The sequence below is a fragment of the Lissotriton helveticus genome, chromosome 6 (genome assembly GCF_964261635.1).
Source record: "Lissotriton helveticus chromosome 6, aLisHel1.1, whole genome shotgun sequence".
NCBI lineage: Eukaryota > Metazoa > Chordata > Amphibia > Caudata > Salamandridae > Lissotriton > Lissotriton helveticus.
In genome coordinates, this window is record NC_136067.1 from 1,422,103,890 (window position 1) to 1,422,130,813 (window position 26,924).

The following is a 26,924-nucleotide window of genomic DNA, read 5'->3' on the forward strand; positions in this document are numbered from 1 at the left end:
GATAACGCTCATTTTGGGTCCAGACGATGGCGCAGCTTCTCTTCCTTGGAAGGGTGAGGTGGTGCATAGAAGGTGGGAAGAGTAACCACTGTCCCATGTGAAAGGGTGTCACCGAATTAGGGAGAAAAGATGCACTTGTACGGAGCAACACTTTGTCTGGGAAGACTGTCAGGTAAGGAGGCTGTGATGACAGTGCCTGGCAGATGTAATTGATACTAAGAAGGCTGTTTTGATGGTGAGTAGCCGAAGAGGGAGGTTGTGCAGCGGCTCAAATGGTGGGCAATTTAAAAATGTGAGAACCAAATGAAGGTTACACTGTGGCATAATAAAGGGTGAAGGGGGAACAAGTGCATTAAACTCTTCAAGAATCTCTGCACCAGAAGGGCTTTGAAAAGAGAAGGCTGATCAGGCAGCCGAAGAAAAGAGAAAAGGACAGAAAGATAGCCCCTCAAGGTGGCCAGAGAGAGTCCAGATGGGCCAAGGACTCTGAACAGGAGGACATTAGATAAAGATGCAGCTAGACGGTCACTAGACCGGTCTGTACAATATTTACAAAATGTGTTCCATTTGCAGGCGTATACCAATTTTGTGGAGGGACACCTGGCTGCCAAAATAACCGCACAGACTTCGGGAGGGAGGTCGAAAGCTGTCAACTGTCGTCGCTAAATCTCGCAAGGAGGCGCGGAGTGGGCAGGTTTGGGTGGAGGTCCCTCCCCTGCTGCTGCAACAGAAGATCCCCCCGTAGGCGCAACCTGACCGGAGGATCAATGCTCATGTCCAGAAGCTCAGAATACCAAACTCTCTGTGCCCAGTACGGAGCCACGAAAATGACTGGTGCTCGTTCATTCTTGATCTTCTTGAGCACTCTGGGCAGGAGTCGTATGGGCGGAAAGGCTTATAGGAGGCCTGAGCTCCACTTACAACACAAAGAATCATGGAGCAGGAGCCGCCTTGTAAACTCCAACGCGTAGAACTGATGACATTGCACATTCTCTTCGGAGGCAAACAGATCTAACCAAGGATCTCCCCTCCGCTGAAAGAGACCTTGTCCCACCTCCGGATGGAGACACCACTTGTGATCCGCAAGGCATCTGCGGCTGAGCTCGTATGCCCTGATATTCGAAGAACTGGCTTAGTGTTGAACCACCAGGAAAATGCCCTGTTGTTCCAGCCAAGTTCAGAGATGAAGGGCCTCTTGACAGAGTACACAACTCCTCTCCGCCCTGTTTGTTGCAGTACCACATGGCGGTAGTGTTGTCCTTCAACACCTGCACGTGCCTTCCCTTTATTGACAGCAAAAAGGCTTTCAGTACCAGTCGGATCGCCCAAACTCCAACAGATTGATATGGAGCTTGGATTCCGCAGGAGACGTTAGTGCTCTGATCTCCACCTCCCCAGATGGCCACCCCATCCCAGAAGAGATGCATCCCATCATTACTGTGAGATCTAGGTAGGGAAGGGAGAGGGGTCTGCCCTTGGACTAACCGCGGTCTGTTAGCCTCCTCTGCAGGTCTCTCGCAGTGCCCTCTGAAATCTGAACCAGGTTGGTGAGATTTCTTCGATGCTGTGCCCATTGTAACTTCAGGTCCCACTGCAGAGCCTGCTTGTGCCACTGTGCATGGGTCACTAGCAGGATGCAGGAGGCCATGAGGCCCAACAGCCTCAGAGTCATTCTCACCGAAATCAAGAATAGAGGCTGAAACATCGGTATCATAGCCTGAATATCCTGGACTTGTCTTTCGAGAGTATATGCCTGAAATTGCACCGTGTCCAGAACCGCTCCAATGAAAGGGAGCGTCTGAGAGGGGGTCAGGTGTGACTTCGGCACGTTGATAATGAACATCAGAGAATGCAGGAGGTTCACCGCAGTCTGGAGGTGGGAGACAACTGTTTGGGGCGAGCCCGCCTTCAACAACCAGTCATCGAGATAGAGGAAGACTGGAACCCCTGAACTCCGCAAATGGGCTGCGAACACCAACATCATCATTGTGAACACCCGAGTGGCACGGGTGAGGCCGATGTGAAGCACTGTAAACTGAAGTGCTTGTGGCCCACCATAAGCAGCAAGTAGCGACCATGGGGAGGCAGGATGGGGATATGAAAATAAGCATCCTGCAAGTCCAGCACTACCATCCAGTCTCCCGGGTTCAGGGCAGACAAGACCTGAGCTAGGGTAAGCATCTTGAACTTCTCCCTTCTGAGGAAGTAATTGAGGGCTCTAAGGTCTAGGATAGGACGAAGGCCTCTGTCCTTCTTTTGGACCAGAAAGTTGCGGGAATAAAACCACTGCCTACTTCTGGCCCAGGAACCCCCTCTATAGCTCCCTTGGCCAAGAGAGTCTTGACTTCCTAGTAGAGTAAGACAAGGCGATCCTCTGTCAGTCGATCGTACACTGGAGGCATAATGGAGGGAATTGCCCGTGACTGTTTGCACTACACTTTTGTCTGGCCTACAGCAGCTTTCTGTTTTGCTTGCACGTCTACACAGTAGTGTTTTGTGAAAGTGTGTATGGTGGTCAATGTGGCTGCCTTACAGATGTCTTCAAGAGGAATATTTCCTAGGAAAGCCATGGATGCCCCCATTTTCCTTGTAGAGTGTGCTCTTGGGGGGACGGTTAAAGTGCGTTTTGCCTTTTGATAACATATTTGAATGCATTTAACTATCCATCCGGCTATTCCTGACTTGTGTTGTGGTGTAAAAGCAACAAATAGTTGTTTTGTTTTTCTAAATGATTTACTTCTGTCCACATAATAAAGTAGAGCTCTTTTTACATCTAATGTGTGTAGGGCTCTCTCAGCTACTGACTGTGGATTTTGAAAAAATACTGGCAGTTCTATTGATTGGTTGATCTGGAAATTGGATACAACTTTAGGCATGAACTTAGGGTTGGTTCTAAGAACAACCCTGTTGGCCTGTACCTGCATGAAAGGTTCTTGAATTGTTAGTGCTTGTAATTCGCTCACTCTTCTGAGTGAGGTAATGGCAACTAAGAATGCAACCTTCCACGTTAAGAAATGTAGTTCGCATGAGTGTAGAGGTTTGAAAGGAGGTCCCATAAGTCTGGTAAGCACTATATTTAGATTCCAGACTGGGGAAGGGGGGTGTCTTGGAGGGATCACCCTTTTCAGACCCTCCATGAAGGCTTTGATTGCTGGTACTCTAAACAGTGAAAGGTGTTGCCTGTTTTGAAGATATGCTGCTATAGCAGCGAGGTGCAGTCGTATAGAAGAGTATGCTAAGTTACATCTTTGTAGATGCAGCAGGTAACATATAATGTTTTGTATGGAAGCGTCTAATGGGTTGATTTGGTTATTGTTGCAGTAAATAACAAATATCTTCCATTTAGCTGCATAGCACGCTCGTGTGCTTGGTCGTCTTGCCTCCCTAATGATGTTCATGCAGTCTGGGGGCAAGTTAAGGTATCCAAACTCTAAGACCTCAGGAGCCAGATCGCTAGGTTCATCTGATTGGGATCTGTGTGTCTGATTTCTCCATGGTTCTGAGTTAGAAGATGGGGTGCAAGGCACAGTCTTTGATGAGGAACTACTGAAAGTTCTAGGAACGTCGTGTACCATGGTTGTCTCGCCCATGTGGGAGCAACTAGGATTAGCGTGCCACCAGCGGGATCAGCGGTGCTGGGGGAAAAGCGTACACAAATCTGCCTGACCAGTTCATCCATATCGCATTGCCCTGTGACAACGGATGTGGGAACCTGGCGGCAAAGTACTGGCATTTGGAGTTTTCTTTTGTGGCAAACAGATCTACCTCTGGGTGACCCCACTCTTCGAAGAATGGCTGGAGAACTTGGGGGTGAATCTCCCATTCGTGTAGTTGTTGGCTGTGCCTGCTGAGCAGGTCGGCAATCTGATTGTTCTTCCCTGGAAGGTGTTCTGCTAGGAGTAAAATGTTTTTTGGATTCGCCCACTTCCATATGCTTTGTGCCAGATGGGACAGCTGTGGAGTGTGTGTTCCTCCCTGTTTCTGGATATAGTACATTGCGGTCATGTTGTCCGTCCGGATCAACACCGTCTTGCTGTACAAGTATTTCTGAAATGTTTCAGGGCTAGGAATATCGCTAACAACTCTAATTGGTTGATATGCAGCTTTTTCTGTTTGTTTGTCCAGAGCCCTTGTACTGTGTATTGAAGGAGCTGAGCTCCCCAGCCTGTCAGTGATGCGTCCACTGTTAGTACTAGTTGTGGAACCGGCTCTTGGAACAGTCGCCCCTTGGAAAGGTTTTGTGGGTTGCTATCCTGGCAACAGATAAAGAAATCAAATTTCCCCGCACTGCAGCAGATAAATTCGGGAGATGGGTGATCGCCGAATGTATCTATGGGGCTGGGAAGCGTATAACTATCTGCTCCATTTATGGATGCGTTACTGACGGTCCAGATCTTCTGGAATTTATCACCAGCAAATTATCCAACTGGCCATTACCGATTGTTATGTGTGGGGACTTTAATCTAAACCTACCGTCAGATTGGACTCCTGATCAAAACTTCAAATATAACGGTAGGAAACCTAGGTTATTTAGGGAATTCGTAACATTATGTAAAACACAGGGATTAACAGATTTATGGCAATATAAGTTCCCCCAAAATGCTGGATACACCTATTTTTCACATCCCCATCATACATTCTCAAGACTGGATTATATGCTAGTCTCAAATAATATCATAACAAGGTGTCATCTGGAAAGACTACCTATGGTGTTTTCGGATCATAATCCCTTGCTTTTAAAAATAGATATTGATAAAATGCAGCAAGATCAGGTTAGTTGGACATTTGAAAGGATACTATTATTGAACGAAAAATACTGTCAAATGATGGAAAAATGGATACCAGAATTTCTTGAAGATAATATAGGCAGTACATCCCTAGATGTGGTCTGGGACACACTCAAAACTGCTATCAGGGGTGAAACAATCCGATTCTCCATAAGATATAATAAGGAAAAAAACAAACAATAACTGAATTAAATGGGAAACTAGCCGAAGCTGAGGAGGAACTTGTAAAAACTGTTGCAGCGGGTCAAAATATTGAAAGTGTACTACAAAAGGTATCAATAGCCAAAAACAGAATAATTGAAATCCTTGCTACAAGAGCTATTGACAAGGCTACCTCAAATAAAGAAAAGGCTTACGAATTAAGTGAGCAAGTAGGGCATCATTTAGCTATCCGCACAAGAAATCAGAATATTATAAATACTATAAAAGAAATCAAAGATACAAATAATCTATTAACGCAAGACCCAGAAGTAATTAAAGCAGAATTTCAGGCCTATTATCAAAATTTATATACAGAGACAGACAAAAATCAACATCTAATCAATACATATCTAGACCAAGAATCGAGACCTAAATTTTCACAAAATGATTATGACAGCCTTGAAGCTGTACCCCAATGGATCGAGATTCTACTCTCTATTAACAGGTTGCCTTCGGGGAAAGCCGCAGGATTGGACGGTATACCGGTCGAATTTTATGTTAAATTTTACAAACCACTTAAAGCAATACTCACGGCTCTCATGATTCAAGTATTCATAACGGGAAACCACCAAAATCTTGGTCAATGGCAAAAATAGTAATTTTCCCCCACAAAAACAAGGATCCAACTGAACTCGGATCATACCGCCCCATAACTCTGATTAACTCCGATTCAAAAATCTACTCTAAGATGTTAGCCACCCGATTAGCCCCGATCATCCATAAAATCGTATCGGTACGACAACATGGATTTGTCCCCGGTCGCTCAACTACAGACCACATACAAAGGGTGATTACACTCTTCGATATAACAGAGGTCACAGGAGATCCTATGGCACTTATATTATTGGATGCAGAAAAAGCATTCGATAGGGTCTCCTGGGAATATCTTTGGACAGCCATGACAAAGAGTGGAATCGGAGATCAATTTATTAACGCTATTCGGAGCTTATATTATAAACCTGAAGCCGTTGTGATGATAAATGGCGGAATGACGGGCAAGATCAAAGTAACTAGGGGAACCAGACAAGGTTGTCCATGCTCCCCCCTACTAGTTGCAATATTCATCGATCCCTTTATCAGTAAATTAGAATGTAATCAAAATATCTTACCAATAATAACACTGAACGGAAATACTAAAACACTAGCTTACGCTGACGACATCGCGATCACCACAAGCAATCCCTGTATAACAATAAAGCTGTTAGAAGAAGAGGCCTCACGCTTTGGAGAAATCTCTGGATATAAATTAAATGAAACTAAAACTCAGATAATAATCAACAAAAATATCAACTTAAGCGATGAAAGAATAGTGGGAAATGCTACATATCTCGGCGTTAATATTACCTCTAATTTGGATGAACTTGTTAAAATCAACATAGATCCGCTTCTAAAACAATCATCGGACAGCCTCAGTAAACTAAACAATTTACATCTAACTCTTATAGGGAGATGCAATGTTATCAAAATGATTTATTTACCGAAATTTGTATATTTTTTTCGCACCATATGCTTAAATTTTGATCTACTAATATTCAAACAAATAGATACGCTTTTTTCCCGATTTATATGGGGATATCAAAAAACACGCCGAGCATATAAGCATATCTCACTTCCAAGAATGAGAGGGGGTCTTGCAGCCCCAAATCTTAAAACATATTGGTGGGCTACATTGATGAGTTACAGTAAAGGCTTACTCATGTCGGATGGTTCTCCAATTGTTGAAGGGGACGTCCCTACTCCGTGTAGACTTATTCTGGGAGCAGAAACTGGTGGTCATTTGTGGCGACTAACATATGACAACCACTTCAAAAAAGTGCGATTTAAAACACTGTTAGGTATTTACAACGCTTGGTCTAACATCCGTAAAATACTAGGAATCGGTAGATACTCTCATTACACCAGTCTCATCCGAAATCATAATCTCCCAGGAATATTTCAGGATACGTGCATAATCAGATAGATCAATACCGGGATTACACATTTGGGGGTATTTTTTTCACCATTGGCCATTAAATCTTTCGAGGAATTAAAGTTGGAATTTGGGCTTGAACATAGGGATTTTTTTAAATACCTCCAAATCAGAGATTTCATAATAAAAAAAGGGGGAGGCAGGGCTGAGTTTCAGAAAGTTCCGATAATAGAAGCTATTATTGGTAAGATTCCTATCAAAATAGGAGATATTTATAAAACTTTAATCTCACTGCTACCAGATGATCTGGATAGACATAGTCTCAAATGGCAAAACAAATTAAATATCACTATAGACGGCGTACAATCAGCATTTCAATTCTCTCAAACATCACTAATATCCACGAAATTACAGGCTCAATATTATAAGACTTTCTTTCAACTATATTACACACCATCTCAGATCGCCAAATGGAGTATGGGGAAAGGCACGAATTGTCCAAGATGTGCTACACATGCCGCCGATATAGTACACATATTTGCAACATGCAATTCACTAACTATTATCAGATCAGAAATCTCTAAATTTCTTTCTGAAATTTTTCAAATTCCCGTCGTTATCACGACAACAGAAATTATGTTGGGACGAGAACAAGGTCTAAGATCCAGGGAAACACAGGGCCTGATATCCATATCTATGGCCATCTTTAGGATTTGTCTAGCAACCGGATGGCTGGATCCTACTCCTCCACTATTCCAACAGTGGCGATCAAGACTGCTAGCTAGCTATAGCCTAGAAATAGCTATATACAGGAGAAAGGGGACACATAGGAAAAAAAAGGTCTCCAGATATGGCGTCCCTTAATCAATTGGCTGCAAGATAATGAATATTGATAGGCAATAATTAATTTATAAGTCGTGTGAAATTAACATGACTTAATAACTTGCAAACGAACGGACGAGCAGGTATGGAAATAGAGAATAAATATCTCTAACTTTTATAATTTATTTATCTAATTATCTAACTACTTTACTCTTTTTCTCCTTTCCCTCTCGTCTATGACTATGTACTAGTATGTCTTCCATTGTATGTTACAATATCTTAGCAAAATCTGGTGAAATAAGTGTATATATTTATGCTGCTGTAATGGAATTCTTGACCAAAAATGTGCAAAAGCCGGTGGGGCATGGGCTGGGGAAGGACAAAGGGTGGTAAGGGACTAAACTCAAAATATGCTGAATAAAGAATTGTTTAAAAAAAAAAAAGGAAAGGTTTTGTGGGTTCCACCACTGCAGAGAGTTGTGAGCGCGACTGTCTACCAAACACTAGGTCTTTTAGTTGTCCTCGAGCCTGGTTCCATTGCCGTGCTAGGCATTCTTGTAATGGGCGCATTTGGAGTCTGGCATGGGGGACAATGAATATGCATTAGGCCATCATGCCTATGAGCTGCATAAAGACTCGAGCTGGCAGAGAGTGTTGTGGCAGGAATTTGCGAATGAGTATCTGCATGCTGGCTATCCTTGCTGAGTTTGGATATGCCTTTGCCACTGAGGTATTTATAGTGGCTCCCAGGTATTGCTGTGTGTGGGATGGTTGCAGATGCGATTTTGGGTAGTTGATTGAACAGGATTGAAAACCCTAGGCTGTGTAGCAGCTGAAGTGTTTGAGACGTGTGTGTTGCACACTGTTGGTACGATTTTGCTTGTATTAGCCAATGGTCCAGATAAGGGTACACATGGAGGTGTTGCCTTCTGAGATGTGCTGCTACTGTCGCTAAGCATTTTGTAAACACTCTTGGAGCCGTGGTAACCCCGAAGGGCAAAACATTGAATTGGTAGTGTTGACCTTCTATTGTGAATATGAGATATTTTCTGTGGGCTGGATGGATGGGTATGTGAAAATATGCATCTTTGAGGTCCAGTGTTGCTAGGAAATCTCCTTTTTGTAACAACGGGAGCACTTACTGTAGTGTGATCATATGGAAGTGCTCCGATAGTATATATTGATTTAGGGGTCTGAGGGAACCGTCCTTCTTGGGAATAAGGAAGTATAGGGAGTGCCTGTTAGTGCGTTTTTTTCCTCTATATTGCTGGATCTCCCTTATTCCTCTGTAGTGGTCCCGTTTTGTTGTGTGTCGATTGTCTTCTCTGGTCACTAATAAAAGCGCCGGGACACTCCTTCGGAGTAGCCGTGCGCTATAGAAGACCAACTTAACATTAACATTAACATTAGGGAGTATACTCCTGTCCCTTGCTGGTGGAAAGGGACTTGCTCTATGGCCCCCTTTTCCAGCATGCATTTCACCTCTTGTTGGAGCAGGGTGATGTGTTCCGTGGACATAGGATGATGTCTGGGTGGTATGTTTGGTGGTGTAGAAGTCAGTTCTAGGCAATAACCAAACTGGATAATTTCTCTCACCCACCTGTCCGTGGTAATTGCGTGCCAGACAGGTAGGAACTGTTGAAGTCTGCCTCCGACCGGTGTTAGGTGGTCTGGAGGTAGCATGCGGAAGTCACTGTTTTGTGGCAGCGGAGGCTCTGGTGTTATTGCCTCCACGTCCTCTTCCCTTATTATTGTTGCCCCTATAACCTCCTCTGTTTGTGTTCTTGTTGAAGGAACCTTGTGTGTTACTTTTGTATGAGGCAGATGTTTGCGAGGTATTTCCTCGTGTAGCCACTACCAGTGAGTCTAGTGGTAACTGCCCTCTGATGTAAGTAGGGTCTGTAGGAGCTGCCCTATACTTTTTTTCTATTCTGGGAATGATTACCCGTGCCCTGGCTGTATCTTTAAAAATGTCAGGTGCATGTTTTATAACTCCCTTTAACATGGGGAGTGTTCTGACACTTTTTTCTGAAGTAGGGAAGGTGTCAAATAAGAAGTCTTCTTCAACAGGGTCATTATGCATGTCTACGTTGTGGTATTGTGCTGCCCTGTCTATGAGTTGATTGAAGACTATGGTGTCATCAGTAGGTGACGGCTTAGTTGGATAAGAGGGTACATCAGGGATGGGATGGGTGTTGTAAGGGTCGGTTGGCTCCTCCCATGGTTCCTCTTGTGGTTGAGGATCTTGTGGGAAATCATATTGAGGCTGTGGCTCGTCCCCATGTTACCCTCATTGTCCCCGTGGTGAGAAGGAGAGTAAGGAGAGTAAGGAACAAAGGGTGTGGTAGGCATGATAGGCTGAAAAGGGATGAAGGGTCTAGAGGGAGAAGTCCCAAAGTCCTTTTTCTTTAATGGAATAGGGGAATGAGAGCCAGTGTCCAATGGCCTCTTCTTCCTGTGTAGGATGGTAACTTTACCAGTCTCTGGATTAATATATATTTTTACCTGGTCGTCTGATGGATCTGGGTGGAAGAGTTCTTCCTCTACAGTCCTAGGTTGAGGGTTTGACTTTTTTGGGTCGGTAACACCTTGTTTTTTGACGACTTTTGGTGTTTTATTGGTTTTCTTCGGCTCTGGCCCTTTTTTCGGGTCAACGAGTGATTTGGGGTTGACCAGAACTTTTGGCTCAACACTTTTTTTGTGCTCTGCAGGCTTTTTGGGTTGAGTGTCCTTTTCCAAGTCGATGTTCTTTTTCGGATCGACTGGTGTCTTCGGAGCACTTATCTTTGGGTCGGCAGGTTTTTCCGGCCGTGCTACGGGCTTTTGTACGGCACCCTTTTTGTCGGCGACCTTTGCCGGGTCGACAGATTTTGGAACAGTAGGCTTGTTCGGGTCGGCGACCTTCTTTGGTTCGGCGCCCTTTGGCTGCGTGCCCTTGTTTGGTTCGACTACCTTTTTTGGGTCGACATTTTTGGCTGAGCGGCCTTTTTGTGGTCGACAGTCTTCTTTGGCTCGACGCTTTTGGGCTGTACGGCCTTTTTCGGTTCGACGCCATTCGGGTCGACAACCGTTGTTGGCTGTGGAACCTTCTTTGGGACGATGGTACTGGGCCCAGGGGTGTCTGAAGGTTTCAGTTTCGGAGCCGAGCCGGATGGCGTGGCTGGCGAAACTTTTTTAGGATCTTGGCTAAGGCCAAGACGTCGAAGCACCAGTGGAATAAAAGTATTTCCATATGCCTCGACCGGAGCCGTTGGTAACGGGCTAATTGGTGTCGGGGGCTGTGTACTCACGATTTGCCCCGACGGGATCTCGTCATCGGAGTCCGAGTAGTCCTCGACGGTGACGATTTCTAGGTCCGAGTCTGGAGCTTCCGGTAATTCCTGGTCATCATCAAAGATGTTGTCCGGTTCCGGTGCCTGTCGCTGCATTTCTTGCCTGGCGGCCCGTCGGATCCGTATGGTTTTCTTCGACCGAAACTGGGCGCAGGCTGGGCAGATTTCTTCTCTATGGTCTGGGGAAAGGCACTTGTTGCATACTGAGTGTTTGTCAGTATGTGGGAAGTTGGAGTGGCATTGTGGGCACCTTTTAAACGGGCTTCTTTCCATCGACAGTCGGCTCACGTGGCGTCGAAAAGGCCCAACGGCCCGCGTCGACAACCGAGTTGAGATGGAAAGCTGGATCGAGTAGAGAGGTACCGAACGAGAACAATACAGTCGAAGCCGAAGGCCTTTTGGCCTTTAGAAAAGTTTTGTTTTCGATTCCGAAGTTGGAGTATAGGAGTTAGCATCCGAACCCAATGGCGGAAAAAAACAATCCGAGGATGGAGTAGATGCCCATGCGCACTGTAGTCCAGGGGAGGAGTCACATATCTCGTGATACTTCGAAGACTCTTCCAAGACAACAAAGTGCAATCATCCGGACCCAACACTAGGCGGCGATCTATGCACAGATATGAATTCAGCAGCCCACATGCCTCGAACATTTTTTTTCTTTCCGAAACTCAACAGTCTCTTGGATTCCCTGTCCGGGGTTGCAGAAGGGAACGCGCCACAGGAAGTTGAAGCCTGGACCACCAAGCTTTGTGGGGTGGGGTGGTTGGCTAGGAAAAGTGGGCCGCCCGGTGCAGGGCAATGGCAGCGGGTGACCGTCTTATTCACAAGAGCCCCTTTGCTGGGTTTGGACCAGGTACCTAGAAGGATATCTGTTAAGGCCTCCTTAAACAGTAGTAGGGATTCCGAGCTGAGACCCCAGGCTGCAGGACCTCTGTCAAGACATTAGTCCAGGACCTCTGCAGCCCTATGTGCCAAAACAGCAAATGATGCTCCCTCCTCCATAGCCAGGGTAGTAGGGGAAAGAATGCCAGAGTCTGGGGAGGTGTCCAAACCACTGGCATCACCCAACTCCTTGTACCAGTCCACTACTTGTTGGTGCAGGATTTTGAAGGGATCCTGCTCCCCCTTCCAAATCCTCTTCCGACATCCCTAAACCTTCAGAATAGGACAGGGTGAATGTCTTGGAGCCATACGGTTGGGACACCGACCGTCTCTGTCGTCGGGAATGAGGATAGGGGAGGCGCCACCAGAGGGCACAAGAGATGCCGAGGACCTCCGCGTCGGACGCGATGCCAGGGAAGGTCGCCGTGGCGCTGCGACTGGCATCGGTGCAGACCCAGGAAAGGGTCCAATCAGAGGCCGTGGAGAAGGGCCGGAGCTGCAGGCATGCAAACCACGAGGGCCCCATCATCCTCTGAGCCTTTGGGGCCCAAATGTGCACTAGAAGGGCCAGGCCATCCAAATATTGTGCACAAGGCATCTGAACTCCTTCAGCTGTGCCGGCTTAGCGCTGGCTTGTGCAGAAAGAAAAGAAGGGACGTCAGAGCACCGAAGTAGCGGTTATATTGACGACACGGATTTCACGACGACGACGGACACGACACGGACGACGTCACTTGGAGTCGACTGCCGCCACCTACCAGCGCGTACGGGTACTGCTAAGAAAAATCTTCCAGATCCAGTCTGACACCTGGAAGTTCAAAGTTAAGGAATCTGCGGCTAGATGTCTCTATCAGATATTGGATTTTTAAACAGAGCAGTTCATATAGCACAGTTGCTGTTTGAAGGCTCTGTAAATGACAGTTTCTACCCAATTTAATGATGCTCAATAAATGGTCTAAAAACATGGAAGTCTAAGACTACCTTGCTGGAATATGAACTTGTGAATCCTGGTTTAAACATACACTAGCAACAGTTCACTACAATAATTCGTAAAGGATATTGTCAACCAGTCGACCAATCAATTTGCAGTAATAGGTGTCATCTGGGATCCATGGATTGTCTTCTCTTACATTCATTGCACACTTGAGATAATTGTCACTCAAACACCAGCCCAGAGGTCGGTTATCTTTTAAGGAGCCAATTATAGCATGTACAAGCTTCCTTTTCAGGTTTGTACGTTCTCGGAGATGCAGCTCGTAGTAGTGCAGAGTATTGTATAAGTATGTAACTGGCCGGTCTGGAAACAGGAAACAAAAAGAAAGGATTAATATTCAAAATCTTGGAGGTCAAATCTGTCAACTGACATTTTAAACAGTGGAAGAAGTAGCAGTATTAGTATAAAATGTGACAAAGAGAAGTATTTTAATCACCAAAATACATTTGTGCTCTTAGTCCCTCCACCACAACCCTCCTTTTGAGTAGAGACTACCTCCCCAATAGAGACAGCAAAAGGAGCCCAGTAGTACTAGTGACTATGAAGCCAAAAAACCTGTCTAGCCCAACTTAAATCGTGTGGCTCAACGTTCACTTTGTTGCACCGTGGAAGTGATGGAACAGAGCTGCATACAAGCTCTGCTCTTCCAAGCTCATGCCAGTTGCTTGATTGTTTCTTTATATGCTCTCAGAAACAGAGGGAGAACAATTGGAAGTACCAGTGTGCACATATCTAAGTTGGGAAATTTTTTGAAGTTAAAAAGAGGCCACTCCAAAGAACGTGAAGGTGGGACTGCAGCAAATAATCTTCAGTTAGATGAACTATCCACCAGAAGAACAAGCTACTTACCTTCTAGAATACTGCTTCTGGTGAACACTCTACCCGACAGCAGATTTCTCACCTTGTGTCAGTTCGGTTTAACCCCAGAAGTGATGTTGGGGCAACAATATAACCACTACTTCCATGCATTGTCAGTTTCTGTCGGATAATTGTCCGCACCGTCAAACGCTGAGCCTGTAGGAATCAGATTATGCCAGTGTGCAGAGCTCCAAGTTGGAATCTTTTTAGTATGACTTCCAGAGTCTGTTCCACAAAGTGAGAACGCTGGTGGGTTGATGAGAAATCTGCACCATAAGACAAAGAGTTACTGAAGGTAAGCAACTTGATGTTCTGTTGGATACTTCTAACTGTAGATTTTTCTCTTTGTAAAGCAGTATCTCCCCCAGGTGATATGCATTTGGAATGGCTCAGACCAGAAAGTCTTGCAGGGCCGAATAAGCATAGTGCTCCTCTAGGCGGGAGATTAAAGTAGATTCCCTGAGCACAAAGTACATGTATCTGTGAGTCCTACAGATAATATTGATTTCACAAATAATTGTCCATATCGACACATCCAAGTAGTGAAGAAATCCTTATTTTTATTCTCAGTCCATAGGTTTTCTTGAAGACTTGTGGATACAGCAATACAATCTTGATACAATTTAAAACAGCCAAACGCCAACACGTGTTTCGTCTGGGGAAGTTATACCCAATGACTTCTTCAGGGCCTTGGTAGTTCTCACTTACAGCTTTATAAAGTTCTGATCGTATCAGACCACTATGTTTGAAATTCCTTAAAAACGCTCTCAAGAACCGTTCCAGAAACAATGTCATTCCATTGTAATTCGGTAATAAACACCAGGCAGAATCCGCCTTCACACTAAGGAACCATCATAAATATCTCGGGTATTCCCAGTGCCCTCAAGTCAACAGTTCTGTATCCAAAATCGGCGTGTGTGTCCTCTAGGCGGGACCTGACTATCCAGGCAGCTGTGCTTCGTGGACGTGTGAACTGTTGTCCACGTTGCATCTTGACAATATATTAAAAACAGGCGCTCCACGCACCAGTGGGTTAGTAGCAGGTTTGGCTATGGTAGTATGAACCCGCAAACCTTTTGGAGGCTGTGTCTTGGCCAGTATAAAGCAGATTTTGATACAAAGTACAATTCATCAGGAGATGGTTCAGTTTTGCACAGCTCTTCCTTTCTTTGTCCCAGAATACACTACAAAGTTCGGATCATTCAGCCGATGTTCCTAGGTAAGATCAATTTAAAAGCGCAGAGCTCACTTCGGCGATACAGTCTCTCTTTCTCCTTGGGTGGATGACATGGGGAGAAGGAAGCTGGCAGGGTAACTTTGGGAGGAAAACTGACTTAGTCCTTAATACTAGCTTGTCTGGTAAGAATGCAGTGTATGTTTACTGGACAAAGTGCCCATAGCTCACTCATATGATAAGCTGTGATCACTATGGGGAAGTCTTGTAAGCAACCTCAGAGAACAATGTGCTTTGGCTCAAATGGGGTGCACATCAGAAATGTGAGGACCAGGTCATGGTCCCACCAGGGCATCAAAAAGAGATATGGGAAGAGCATGTGGGTCAGTCCACTGTGAAAACAGTACAACAGATGATTTGAACAAGGGTGGCTGATCAGATCATCATAAAAAGGCTGATAGGACTGACAAATAGTATTTAAATATTGTTATAGCAAGTCCTTGCTTGGCTAGTGATAGGGAGAAAAGGAAAACATCATACAACTGGACTTGTTAAGGTTGGATACGTTGGGGGGAAAACAAGACAACAAACGTCTCTTAGTGTTCGCATGGATGTTCTTAGTTGAAGGTCACCAGGCTGCCAAACTGACATTAATGAGGTCTCAAGGAAGATTGAAGGCAGTCAACATTTGCTGCTCAATCTGCATGCATGGAGGTGTAAATTGTGCCAGCTTGGATGCATAACTTTGCCCTGCTTTTGAGACCGGATTCCCTCCCAAAGAGGCAGCCAGATCGGAGGACAGATATTCATGGCCAGTAAGCATGGGCGTAAAATCCGCTCCGCTCGCGGATTTTTCGGATTTTCGGCAAATTCGCAATCCGCGAACTCTCGCGAATTTGTCGAAAATCCGTGAATCCGCTCGCGGCGGATTTTTTGCTTGGTTGCGGCGCGCGGCGTGGTGCACGGCGTTCACTTTCCATCATTAAGCGTTTGCCGAGTTGTTTTTCTCGATCATATTTTGCGAGTGCTGCGCCATTTTGGATCTTGCTGCGTGATCCCGCGGGAGTTTGGCGCCCGCAAATACGTCATCGCGGCTTGCCACCTTGCACAGCACACCTCGCGAGAGTTCGCAATTGCGAACACGTAGTTGCGGCGGAAAGGAACAATCTCGCACTCGCGAAATAGAGATTTTGCAATTCTGCACAAGAAATCCACCAGCAAACAGGATAAACCTTCAGAAAATTATGATTTTTATCAGAATCACTCCTCAGGTTGACATTTGCATGGCCTTTTTTTTGCAAGGAGTCCATTTTTGGGGGGGGGGGGGAAGGAAGTGCCCCACAGTCTCCAACTTCCTGTTTCTGTCCAGCAGGCTCCTCCCAGTGCTTTGTCCATCTCCTGGTCACTTTCATTTGGATCTGGAGCTGGAAGGATTACTTTTTGTGGGTGCTGCTGGATATTTGGATTTGAGGCCTTTTTGACTTTCTTTGGATCACTTTTGGATTAGAAATCAACTTTCACAAGTAAGTTTGTTTAGGGCATTACAGTTGCTGCAACTACAATTTTGGAACTTTTTCAGAACATTAAATAAATTATATTGTGGGTAGCCACAGTATCCAGTAGGACCAGGGTTGGTTATGGGTGCATGATACAACTGTTTTGTTGAATTTAAACACCATTGAGGCCATGGATGGGCTGGGATTGTGCTTATTTTTTGTTGTTTTTGTCGTTTTTTTGGGGCTGCTGGTGGGGCCTTTTGCCCAGGGGTGGTGGTGCATGGACTGAGTGTGCCTGTGGTGTGGTCTCACTCTCTTTAATGTAAACATCATGGATGGCATTGGATTGTGGTGATTTTTGGCTGTTTTTCAGTTTTTTGGGGGTGTACTGTTGATGTGGACTGGCCATGTGGGTGGTGGTGGTGGCCATCTTGAGTGCTGGCTGGTACAGGCAACATGTGCTTGGGGTGCAAGGGGCCATTTTGAAGAGAGGCAGTGTCTGAGGCCTGCACTTATTTTGCCTACTTTTCATCCATTATGCCCAGGGGTAGTGAGTGTTGCATGGGCCTAGTCTTTCTGAGGGGAGTGAGTGTTGCATGGGCCTAGTCTTTCTGAGGGGTGTCTTCTTGAATTTAAACACCATTGAGGCCATGGATGGGTTTGGGATTGTGCTGATTTTATTTTTTTTGTCTTGGGGCTGCTGGTGGGGCCCTTTGCCCAGGGGTGGTGAGTGTTGCATGGGCCTAGCCTTTCTGTGGGGTGTCCTTTTGATTTAAACACCATTGAGGCCATGGATGGGCTGGGATTGTGCTGTTTTTTGTGGTTTTTGTCGTTTTTTTGGGGGCTGCTGGGGGTGGCCTTTTGCCCAGGGGTAGTGGTGCATGGACTGAGTGTGCCTGTAGTGTGGTCTCACTCTCTTAATGTAAACATCCTGGATGGCATTGGATTGTGGTGATTTGTGGGTGTTTTTCTGTTTTTTTGGGGTGTACTGTTGATGTGGACTGGCTTGGGGTGTAAGGGGGGCCATTTTGAAGAGAGGCAGTGTCTGAGGCCTGCACTTATTTTGCCTACTTTTCATCCATTATGCCCAGGGGTAGTGAGTGTTGCATGGGCCTAGTCTTTCTGTGGGGTGTCTTCTTGAATTTAAACACCATTGAGGCCATGGATGGGCTGGGATTGTGCTGATTTTATTGTTTTTTGTCGTTTTTTTGGGGCTGCTGGTGGGGCCCTTTGCCCAGGGGTGGTGAGTGTTGCATGGGCCTAGCCTTTCTGTGGGGTGTCCTTTTGAATTTAAACACCATTGAGGCCATGGATGGGCTGGGATTGTGCTGTTTTTTGTGGTTTTTGTCTTTTTTTGGGGGCTGCTGGTGTGGCCTTTTGCCCAGGGGTAGTGGTGCATGGACTGAGTGTGCCTGTAGTGTGGTCTCAATCTCTTTAATGTAAACATCCTGGATGGCATTGGATTGTGGTGATTTGTGGGTGTTTTTCTGTTTTTTTGGGGGTGGACTGTTGATGTGGACTGGCTTGGGGTGTAAGGGGGGCCATTTTGAAGAGAGGCAGTGTCTGAGGCCTGCACTTATTTTGCCTACTTTTCATCCATTATGCCCAGGGGTAGTGAGTGTTACATGGGTCTAGTCTTTCTGTGGGGTGTCTTCTTGAATTTAAACACCATTGAGGCCTTGGATGGGCTGGGATTGTGCTGTTTTTTGTCGTTTTTTTGGGGCTGCTGGTGTGGCCTTTTGCCCAGGGGTAGTGGTGCATGGACTGAGTGTGCCTGTGGGGTCTCACTCTCTTTACTGTAAACATCCTGGATGGCATTGGATTGTGGTGATTTTTGGGTGTTTTTCTGTTTTTTTGGGGTGTACTGTTGATGTGGACTGGCCATGTGGGTGGTGGTGGTGGCCATCTTGAGTGCTGGCTGGTACAGGCAACATGTGCTTGGGGTGCAAGGGGCCATTTTGAAGAGAGGCAGTGTCTGAGGCCTGCACTTATTTAGCCTACTTTTCATCCATTATTCCCAGGGGTAGTGACTCAGTGTTGCATGGGCCTAGTCTTTCTGTGTGGTGTCTTGAATGTAAACATCATGGATGGCATGGGATTGTGCTTATTTTTCTGTGTTTTTCCATTTTTTGGGGTGTATAACTGAACTGATGTTCCTCTGTCTTCCATTGCTTTTAGGTGCACCACCAGTGCCAGGAAGAAGTCCTGCAGCGGTGTGTGTGTGCAGCATAACGTCACGCGACGTCACGTCTGGACACAGACAACTCTGCAACTTGTGCAACTGCTGCCTGCTGTTCTGAAGAAGATGCCCCCCAAAAAAGTTACCCGTAGCTCCTCTAGCAAGAAAGTTGCCAGTAAGGAGCAGAAGAAGCAAGTTACCAAGGAGACTGGTGTGGCGGCCGCCCCTTTTTTTGGGAGTAAAAAAAAAAGTATGCCTGCAGCAGCAGCAGGATCTGCTGGGGACCAAGCTGGGAGCAGCACCCCCGCTCCATTGGGCTCAGTGCCACCACCACCACCACGCCAACTTAAGTCCAAGCCCTTCAGTGCTGCAGAGGCACTTAGTCTAGTTGTTCAATCACCATCGACCAGTGATGTTGGCTCATCGCAAGAAAGTAGCAGCAATGTCCCTCAATCAACACAGGTTGTTGTAACTCATCTGACGAGTGTTGAACAACCACAGCCGCAACAAAAACCACATGTGCAAGTACAAGCCCCCAAGTACATGTGGAAGGAGAGGCAGCGCAAGGAGATGCGCAAGCAGAGGTGCATGGAGGGTCACAAGTGCCCACAATAGTTGTTCCTCCCGAAGTAGGGGCACATCAGGAAATCGACAATCAAGGCGAGGTATCATTTGAGGAAGACACTCCTCCTGATGATCATTCATTGTCTTCCACACCCCTAGCAAGGAAGAGATCAAGGGTGGTGTCTACATCTTCTTCAAGCACACCTCCTTCTGATGATACGGATCAAAATTGGGAACCAGCACCACTGCCGTCTGAGAGTGAGGCACATGATCTGACAAAGGTAGTTAAGCGTAAAAGGAAGCTCGTCCAAAGTCTCAGAGTTATGGAGTGTGATGATGAGGCTCAACAAGAAGTGGCGGATACTGCTGCTGATGAAGACTCTGACAACGACGACCCAGTCATCATAAAGGTCACTGCAGCCCCAGCGGCCATGCAGCAAACAGACATTTTGATACCTAGCCCGAAAAGCTGCTGAGCGTGATGATGATGATGTTGTCGACGAGGAGGCAGTGGAAACACCACAATCATTGGAGTTAAGTACACCAACTCGTACCGCTTCCATATTTCTTTCTCACAAGAAGGGACCTCCATCCACCTCGACCTTAATTAGTGGCGGTGAAAGTGCACAACGTACAAAAGTTGGGCAATCCAGATCCTCCACTTCATCTGGCATTAGCAGCATGACCACCACCACCAGTATCGCCGCCTCCTCCAGGCCCCACAGACACTTCAAGTCCCCAGTTTGGGACTTCTTTACTGTTTGCGCAAAAAGGGAAAAGTTCGCCATTTGTACCCTTTGTAAGCTTGCAGTTAGTCGTGGTAAGTCAGGTACCAACTATAGTACCGGAGGCCAGAGAGGTCATCTTGAGAGACAGCACACTGTCCAATGGTTTGCGCACCTAGATGCGATCAAGGAAGCCCGAATTGGAAGTCAAGAAAACGTTGATGTTGCATCTGATGATGACGAGGAGGAAGAAGACGTGTCAAACACTTCACTTACACCCAGTACCCCTGTCAGCAGCACACCCCGTGTGAGGCACACTAAGAGTGTTGGAGCGAGTGAGACACCAACGCGCAAAAGTTCACCAGCGAGCATAATTGGGTCAACGAAGTCATTATCATCCCGTAAATGCTTGGTCCAGGGCAACATTAGAACCATGTTTTCTTCAGACGCGCCATATGCACGCAACCACCCACTGACGCGTCTGTATAACACTAAGCTGGCTAAAATGCTAGCTGTGGACCTTCTCCCTTTTTCTTTTGTAGAAGCGGTAGGCTTTCTAGAATTAGTGGCAACGCTCTGCCCTAAATGGAAGGTTCCTAGCCGGTTCTATTTTGCCAGAGTTGCGGTTCCAGCACTACATGAAGATGTGCTGGAGGCGATTGGGGCAGCTTTGCAGAAGAGTGCTGTTCACACTATACATCTGACAACAGACATGTGGATCAGTGGCGCAGGCGCTGATTACATGTGCATCACTGCACACTGGGTCTCTTTTTCAGGTGTTAAAGCAAAGCTAAACGCAGGTGTTGACTCGGACCAAGTTTTTAAAGCTGCTCGGAAACATGCAACACTAGCCATGTTTGGCTTGGAGAAAAGTCACACAGCAGAAAACATTTTGGACGAGTTTAACAAAAAGGTCTTTCACTGGCTGTCCCCAAAAAAACGCCAGATTGGTTATGTTTCCACGGATAATGGCGCCAATTCTTGAAAGTCTTTTTGAATTTAAACACCATTGAGGCCATGGATGGGCTGGGATTGTGCTGATTTTATTGTTTTTTGTCGTTTTTTTGGGGCTGCTGGTGGGGCCCTTTGCCCAGGGGTGGTGAGTGCTGCATGGGCCTAGCCTTTCTGTGGGGTGTCCTTTTGAATTTAAACACCATTGAGGCCATGGATGGGCTGGGATTGTGCTGTTTTTTGTGGTTTTTGTCTTTTTTTGGGGGCTGCTGGTGTGGCCTTTTGCCCAGGGGTAGTGGTGCATGGACTGAGTGTGCCTGTAGTGTGGTCTCTATCTCTTTAATGTAAACATCCTGGATGGCATTGGATTGTGGTGATTTGTGGGTGTGTTTCTGTTTTTTTGGGGGTGGACTGTTGATGTGGACTGGCTTGGGGTGTAAGGGGGGCCATTTTGAAGAGAGGCAGTGTCTGAGGCCTGCACTTATTTTGCCTACTTTTCATCCATTATGCCCAGGGGTAGTGAGTGTTACATGGGTCTAGTCTTTCTGTGGGGTGTCTTCTTGAATTTAAACACCATTGAGGCCATGGATGGGCTGGGATTGTGCTGTTTTTTGTGGTTTTTGTCTTTTTTTGGGGGCTGCTGGTGTGGCCTTTTGCCCAGGGGTAGTGGTGCATGGACTGAGTGTGCCTGTAGTGTGGTCTCTATCTCTTTAATGTAAACATCCTGGATGGCATTGGATTGTGGTGATTTTTGGGTGTTTTTCTGTTTTTTTGGGGTGTACTGTTGATGTGGACTGGCCATGTGGGTGGTGGTGGTGGCCATCTTGAGTGCTGGCTGTTACAGGCAACATGTGCTTGGGGTGCAAAGGGCCATTTTGAAGAGAGGCAGTGTCTGAGGCCTGCACTTATTTAGCCTACTTTTCATCCATTATCCCCAGGGGTAGTGACTCAGTGTTGCATGGGCCTAGTCTTTCTGTGTGGTGTCTTGAATGTAAACATCATGGATGGCATGGGATTGTGCTTATTTTTCTGTGTTTTTCCATTTTTTGGGGTGTATAACTGAACTGATGTTCCTCTGTCTTCCATTGCTTTTAGGTGTACCACCAGTGCCAGGAAGAAGTCCTGCAGCGGTGTGTGTGTGCAGCATAACGTCACGCGACGTCACGTCTGGACACAGACAACTCTGCAACTTGTGCAACTGCTGCCTGCTGTTCTGAAGAAGATGCCCCCAAAAAAGTTACCCGTAGCTCCTCTAGCAAGAAAGTTGCCAGTAAGGAGCAGAAGAAGCAAGTTACCAAGGAGACTGGTGTGGCGGCCGCCCCTTTTTTTGGGAGTAAAAAAAAAAGTATGCCTGCAGCAGCAGCAGGATCTGCTGGGGACCAAGCTGGGAGCAGCACCCCCGCTCCATTGGGCTCAGTGCCACCACCACCACCACGCCAACTTAAGTCCAAGCCCTTCAGTGCTGCAGAGGCACTTAGTCTAGTTGTTCAATCACCATCGACCAGTGATGTTGGCTCATCGCAAGAAAGTAGCAGCAATGTCCCTCAATCAACACAGGTTGTTGTAACTCATCTGACGAGTGTTGAACAACCACAGCCGCAACAAAAACCACATGTGCAAGTACAAGCCCCCAAGTACATGTGGAAGGAGAGGCAGCGCAAGGAGAGGCAGCGCAAGGAGATGCGCAAGCAGAGGTGCATGGAGGGTCACAAGTGCCCACAATAGTTGTTCCTCCCGAAGTAGGGGCACATCAGGAAATCGACAATCAAGGCGAGGTATCATTTGAGGAAGACACTCCTCCTGATGATCATTCATTGTCTTCCACACCCCTAGCAAGGAAGAGATCAAGGGTGGTGTCTACATCTTCTTCAAGCACACCTCCTTCTGATGATACGGATCAAAATTGGGAACCAGCACCACTGCCGTCTGAGAGTGAGGCACATGATCTGACAAAGGTAGTTAAGCGTAAAAGGAAGCTCGTCCAAAGTCTCAGAGTTATGGAGTGTGATGATGAGGCTCAACAAGAAGTGGCGGATACTGCTGCTGATGAAGACTCTGACAACGACGACCCAGTCATCATAAAGGTCACTGCAGCCCCAGCGGCCATGCAGTAAACAGACATTTTGATACCTAGCCCGAAAAGCTGCTGAGCGTGATGATGATGATGTTGTCGACGAGGAGGCAGTGGAAACACCACAATCATTGGAGTTAAGTACACCAACTCGTACCGCTTCCATATTTCTTTCTCACAAGAAGGGGCCTCCATCCACCTCGACCTTAATTAGTGGCGGTGAAAGTGCACAACGTACAAAAGTTGGGCAATCCAGATCCTCCACTTCATCTGGCATTAGCAGCATGACCACCACCACTAGTATCGCCGCCTCCTCCAGGCCCCACAGACACTTCAAGTCCCCAGTTTGGGACTTCTTTACTGTTTGCCCAAAAAGGGAAAAGTTCGCCATTTGTACCCTTTGTAAGCTTGCAGTTAGTCGTGGTAAGTCAGGTACCAACTATGGTACCGGAGGCCAGAGAGGTCATCTTGAGAGACAGCACACTGTCCAATGGTTTGCGCACCTAGATGCGATCAAGGAAGCCCGAATTGGAAGTCAAGAAAACGTTGATGTTGCATCTGATGATGACGAGGAGGAAGAAGACGTGTCAAACACTTCACTTACACCCAGTACCCCTGTCAGCAGCACACCCCGTGTGAGGCACACTAAGAGTGTTGGAGCGAGTGAGACACCAACGCGCAAAAGTTCACCAGCGAGCATAATTGGGTCAACGAAGTCATTATCATCCCGTAAATGCTTGGTCCAGGGCAACATTAGAACCATGTTTTCTTCAGACGCGCCATATGAACGCAACCACCCACTGACGCGTCTGTATAACACTAAGCTGGCTAAAATGCTAGCTGTGGACCTTCTCCCTTTTTCTTTTGTAGAAGCGGTAGGTTTTCTAGAATTAGTGGCAACGCTCTGCCCTAAATGGAAGGTTCCTAGCCGGTTCTATTTTGCCAGAGTTGCGGTTCCAGCACTACATGAAGATGTGCTGGAGGCGATTGGGGCAACTTTGCAGAAGAGTGCTGTTCACACTATACATCTGACAACAGACATGTGGACCAGTGGCGCAGGCGCTGATTACATGTGCATCACTGCACACTGGGTCTCTTTTTCAGGTGTTAAAGCAAAGCTAAACGCAGGTGTTGACTCGGACCAAGTTTTTAAAGCTGCTCGGAAACATGCAACACTAGCCATGTTTGGCTTGGAGAAAAGTCACACAGCAGAAAACATTTTGGACGAGTTTAACAAAAAGGTCTTTCACTGGCTGTCCCCAAAAAAACGCCAGATTGGTTATGTTTCCACGGATAATGGCGCCAATGTAGTTAAGGCCATGGCGATGGGTGCATATTTCAGAGTGCCGTGTTTGGCGCACTGTATCAACCTGGTAGTTCAAAAATTCTTGAGTGACAGAGACAGTACAGCGTTCGAGGTAATGGCCACCTGCCGCAAAATGTGCAACCATTTCAGCCATTCTTTTAAGGCCCGGAAGCATTTGAGGAGGCTGCTACTTGAACGTCGAATGCCAGTGAAAGCACTCATCCAGGAGGTGGCAACACGTTGGAACTCAACCTTCTACATGCTTGAGCGTCTGTATGAGCAGTATACGGTACTCGATCACTATTTCTTAACAGAGGGTACAGCTCAGAAGGACCTGCGGATGGGTGCGGCGCAATGGGACATAGTTAAAAGCCTGACAGACATGCTTCGTCCTTTTGAGTTCTTCACGCGTGCAGTCAGCCAGGAGGACTGTAATTTGGGACAAGCTATCCCATTGTTGTGCATGCTGGAGCACCAACTGAAGGCGGTGTCTTCTGAGTTAGAAAAAGATGAAAAAAACAAAGAACCTTTTCTTTTGTCGGAGAAATTATTAGAGCGCCTACGTGGTGATGAACGTCTTAAAAAGATCAACTCAGAACAGCATTACATTTGTGCTACTATTCTGGATCCACGCTACAAAAAGGCGCTGGCAGGCCAAGCATTCTTTCCTTTTGCTGATGAAGATGTTAAAAAGTACAAACGTTGGCTAGCCTGGTCAGCCAAGAGGTTTGAAAAAGAACGGCAGGATATTGAAGGAGAAGGCAGTACATCAGCATCAGCATCAGCAGGCCATCCCCAGTCAAAAGAATCCACTTCTGCACCTGTGGCTGTGGCACAAGTGACCTCTCAGCCGTTAAAGACACCGGCAACCGGATCATCTGCACCACACACAACAGTAACAGTGGCTGCTGTAGAGGATTGGCTAACTTTGCTTGGGTATGGTTCTCGAAAAAATGTCACAGGCACAGCAAAAAGTAAGCAAAGTGGAGGAACCGTTGGGGACCTTGAGTCGATGGTGCAGGACTATCTGAATGACTCAACAGAGGTCTTTCTTAATGATGAGCCATTGCAGTATTGGCATGGGAAAAAACAATTGTGGCCACAGCTCTCCAACCTGGCTATAAACTATTTGTCTTGCCCACTCGCAAGTGTGTCTTCTGAACGTGTTTTCAGTGCTGCTGGTGGCATTGTAACTCCCAAACGGAGCCGCCTCTCGCCCAAAAATGTGGAGCGGCTGACAATGATCAAGATGAATCAGCACCTCATACCACCAGATTACAAAGTACGAGAAAGCACGCCGCATGAAGACGAGGAGGACGGCAACGTAGATGAGGGGATTTGTTCTCTGTTCGGTGACACTGACCTCATCCTGCCTGAATTCGCAGAGTATGATGACGAAATCTTCTTCTTATTCCCTGACGCCGAGCCCTGAAAATGAGACAATGAATCAATAACTTTCTTTTTCGTCCTTATTCACTTTTATTCCTGTGTGTCTGTCTTTCTTTGTTTTGCACAGTTAATTTAATTCAAACTTTAATCACCTAATCCCAAAAACAAGCCCATCAGCAGAACTGTCTTCACTTGTTTGCTTATTGATTTGAAGGTGCCGCAGTCTACATTCCTCAGGTTCACAAGTTCAGAAGAACATGCTCCTCTATCCTCCTCCTCCTATTTCCCTCGAAGCAGAGGGCTGGATTACGCCCAATGAAGAAAGACTCAGCACTTGTGGGGGTTTTCTACTTCTTTGCGGGTGAGTTGACGGCTCTGGGCCCATTGCTGTGAAGCTCTAATAACGGAGTGTTTAGGACCAAATATGAGGCGGAAATTTCTTGCCGTTTTACCGGATAGAAGTGTTTTGGATAAAATCCATAAGGAAAAGCCTTTTTTTTGCTATTTCTTCTGACATCTTGCTCAATGTAGCGTTTTGGGGGGCTTCCTGGTGTTTGTGGGTGGGTTGCGAGGTCTCTGTCGAAGCACTGCTGCGACAGTCTAATATTGATTGCATTTGCTTTTCAGGAAATCCGTGGTGGAAAACAGGAGTTATGATGATGATGACCTAGCTGCACAGCGCGTTTGGACCGAAGGCCGAGAGATATTGTAAGTATGAGATTTTGCTTTTTGGCTGTTTGGGGGTGTTGTCGCGTGCTTTTTTGCGGGTGGGTTGGCGGGTCTCTTGGGGCATTCCTGTGAAGGTCTAATACCGGATAGCAGTGGTTTGGACAAAATCCATAAGGAAAAGCCTTTTTTTTGCTATTTCTTCTGACATCTTGCTCAATGTAGCGTTCTGGGGGGCTTCCTGGTGTTTGTGGGTGGGTTGCGGGGTCTCTGTGGAAGCACTGCTGCGACAGTCTAATCTTGATTGCATTTCCTTTTCAGGAAATCCGTGGTGGAAAACAGGAGTTATGATGATGATGACCTAGCTGCACAGCGCGTTTGGACCGAAGGCCGAGAGATATTGTAAGTATGAGATTTTGCTTTTTGGCTGTTTGGGGGTGTTGTCGCGTGCTTTTTTGCGGGTGGGTTGGCGGGTCTTGGGGCATTCCTGGGAAGGTCTAATACCGGATAGAAGTGTTTTGGACAAAATCCATAAGGCAAAACCTTTTGCCACTTTTTGTAACTTAGGGTTCGTTAGGGTTAGCCCTAGCCGCAGGATTGCATGTGTTTCGGGGTGTT

General features: G+C 46.5%; 1 protein-coding gene across 3 annotated transcripts in view; it reads right to left on the reverse strand.

Annotated features, from left to right (window-relative positions):
* MED23 (mediator complex subunit 23) overlaps positions 1-26,924 on the reverse strand; it is a 684,519-nt gene that overhangs the window by 75,144 nt on the left and 582,451 nt on the right. For all 3 annotated transcript variants that reach the window (XM_078649215.1, XM_078649213.1, XM_078649212.1), the window contains one exon: positions 12,994-13,230. In XM_078649215.1, the coding sequence (XP_078505341.1) occupies positions 12,994-13,230 (237 nt within the window). The remainder of the gene's footprint in view (positions 1-12,993; positions 13,231-26,924) is intronic.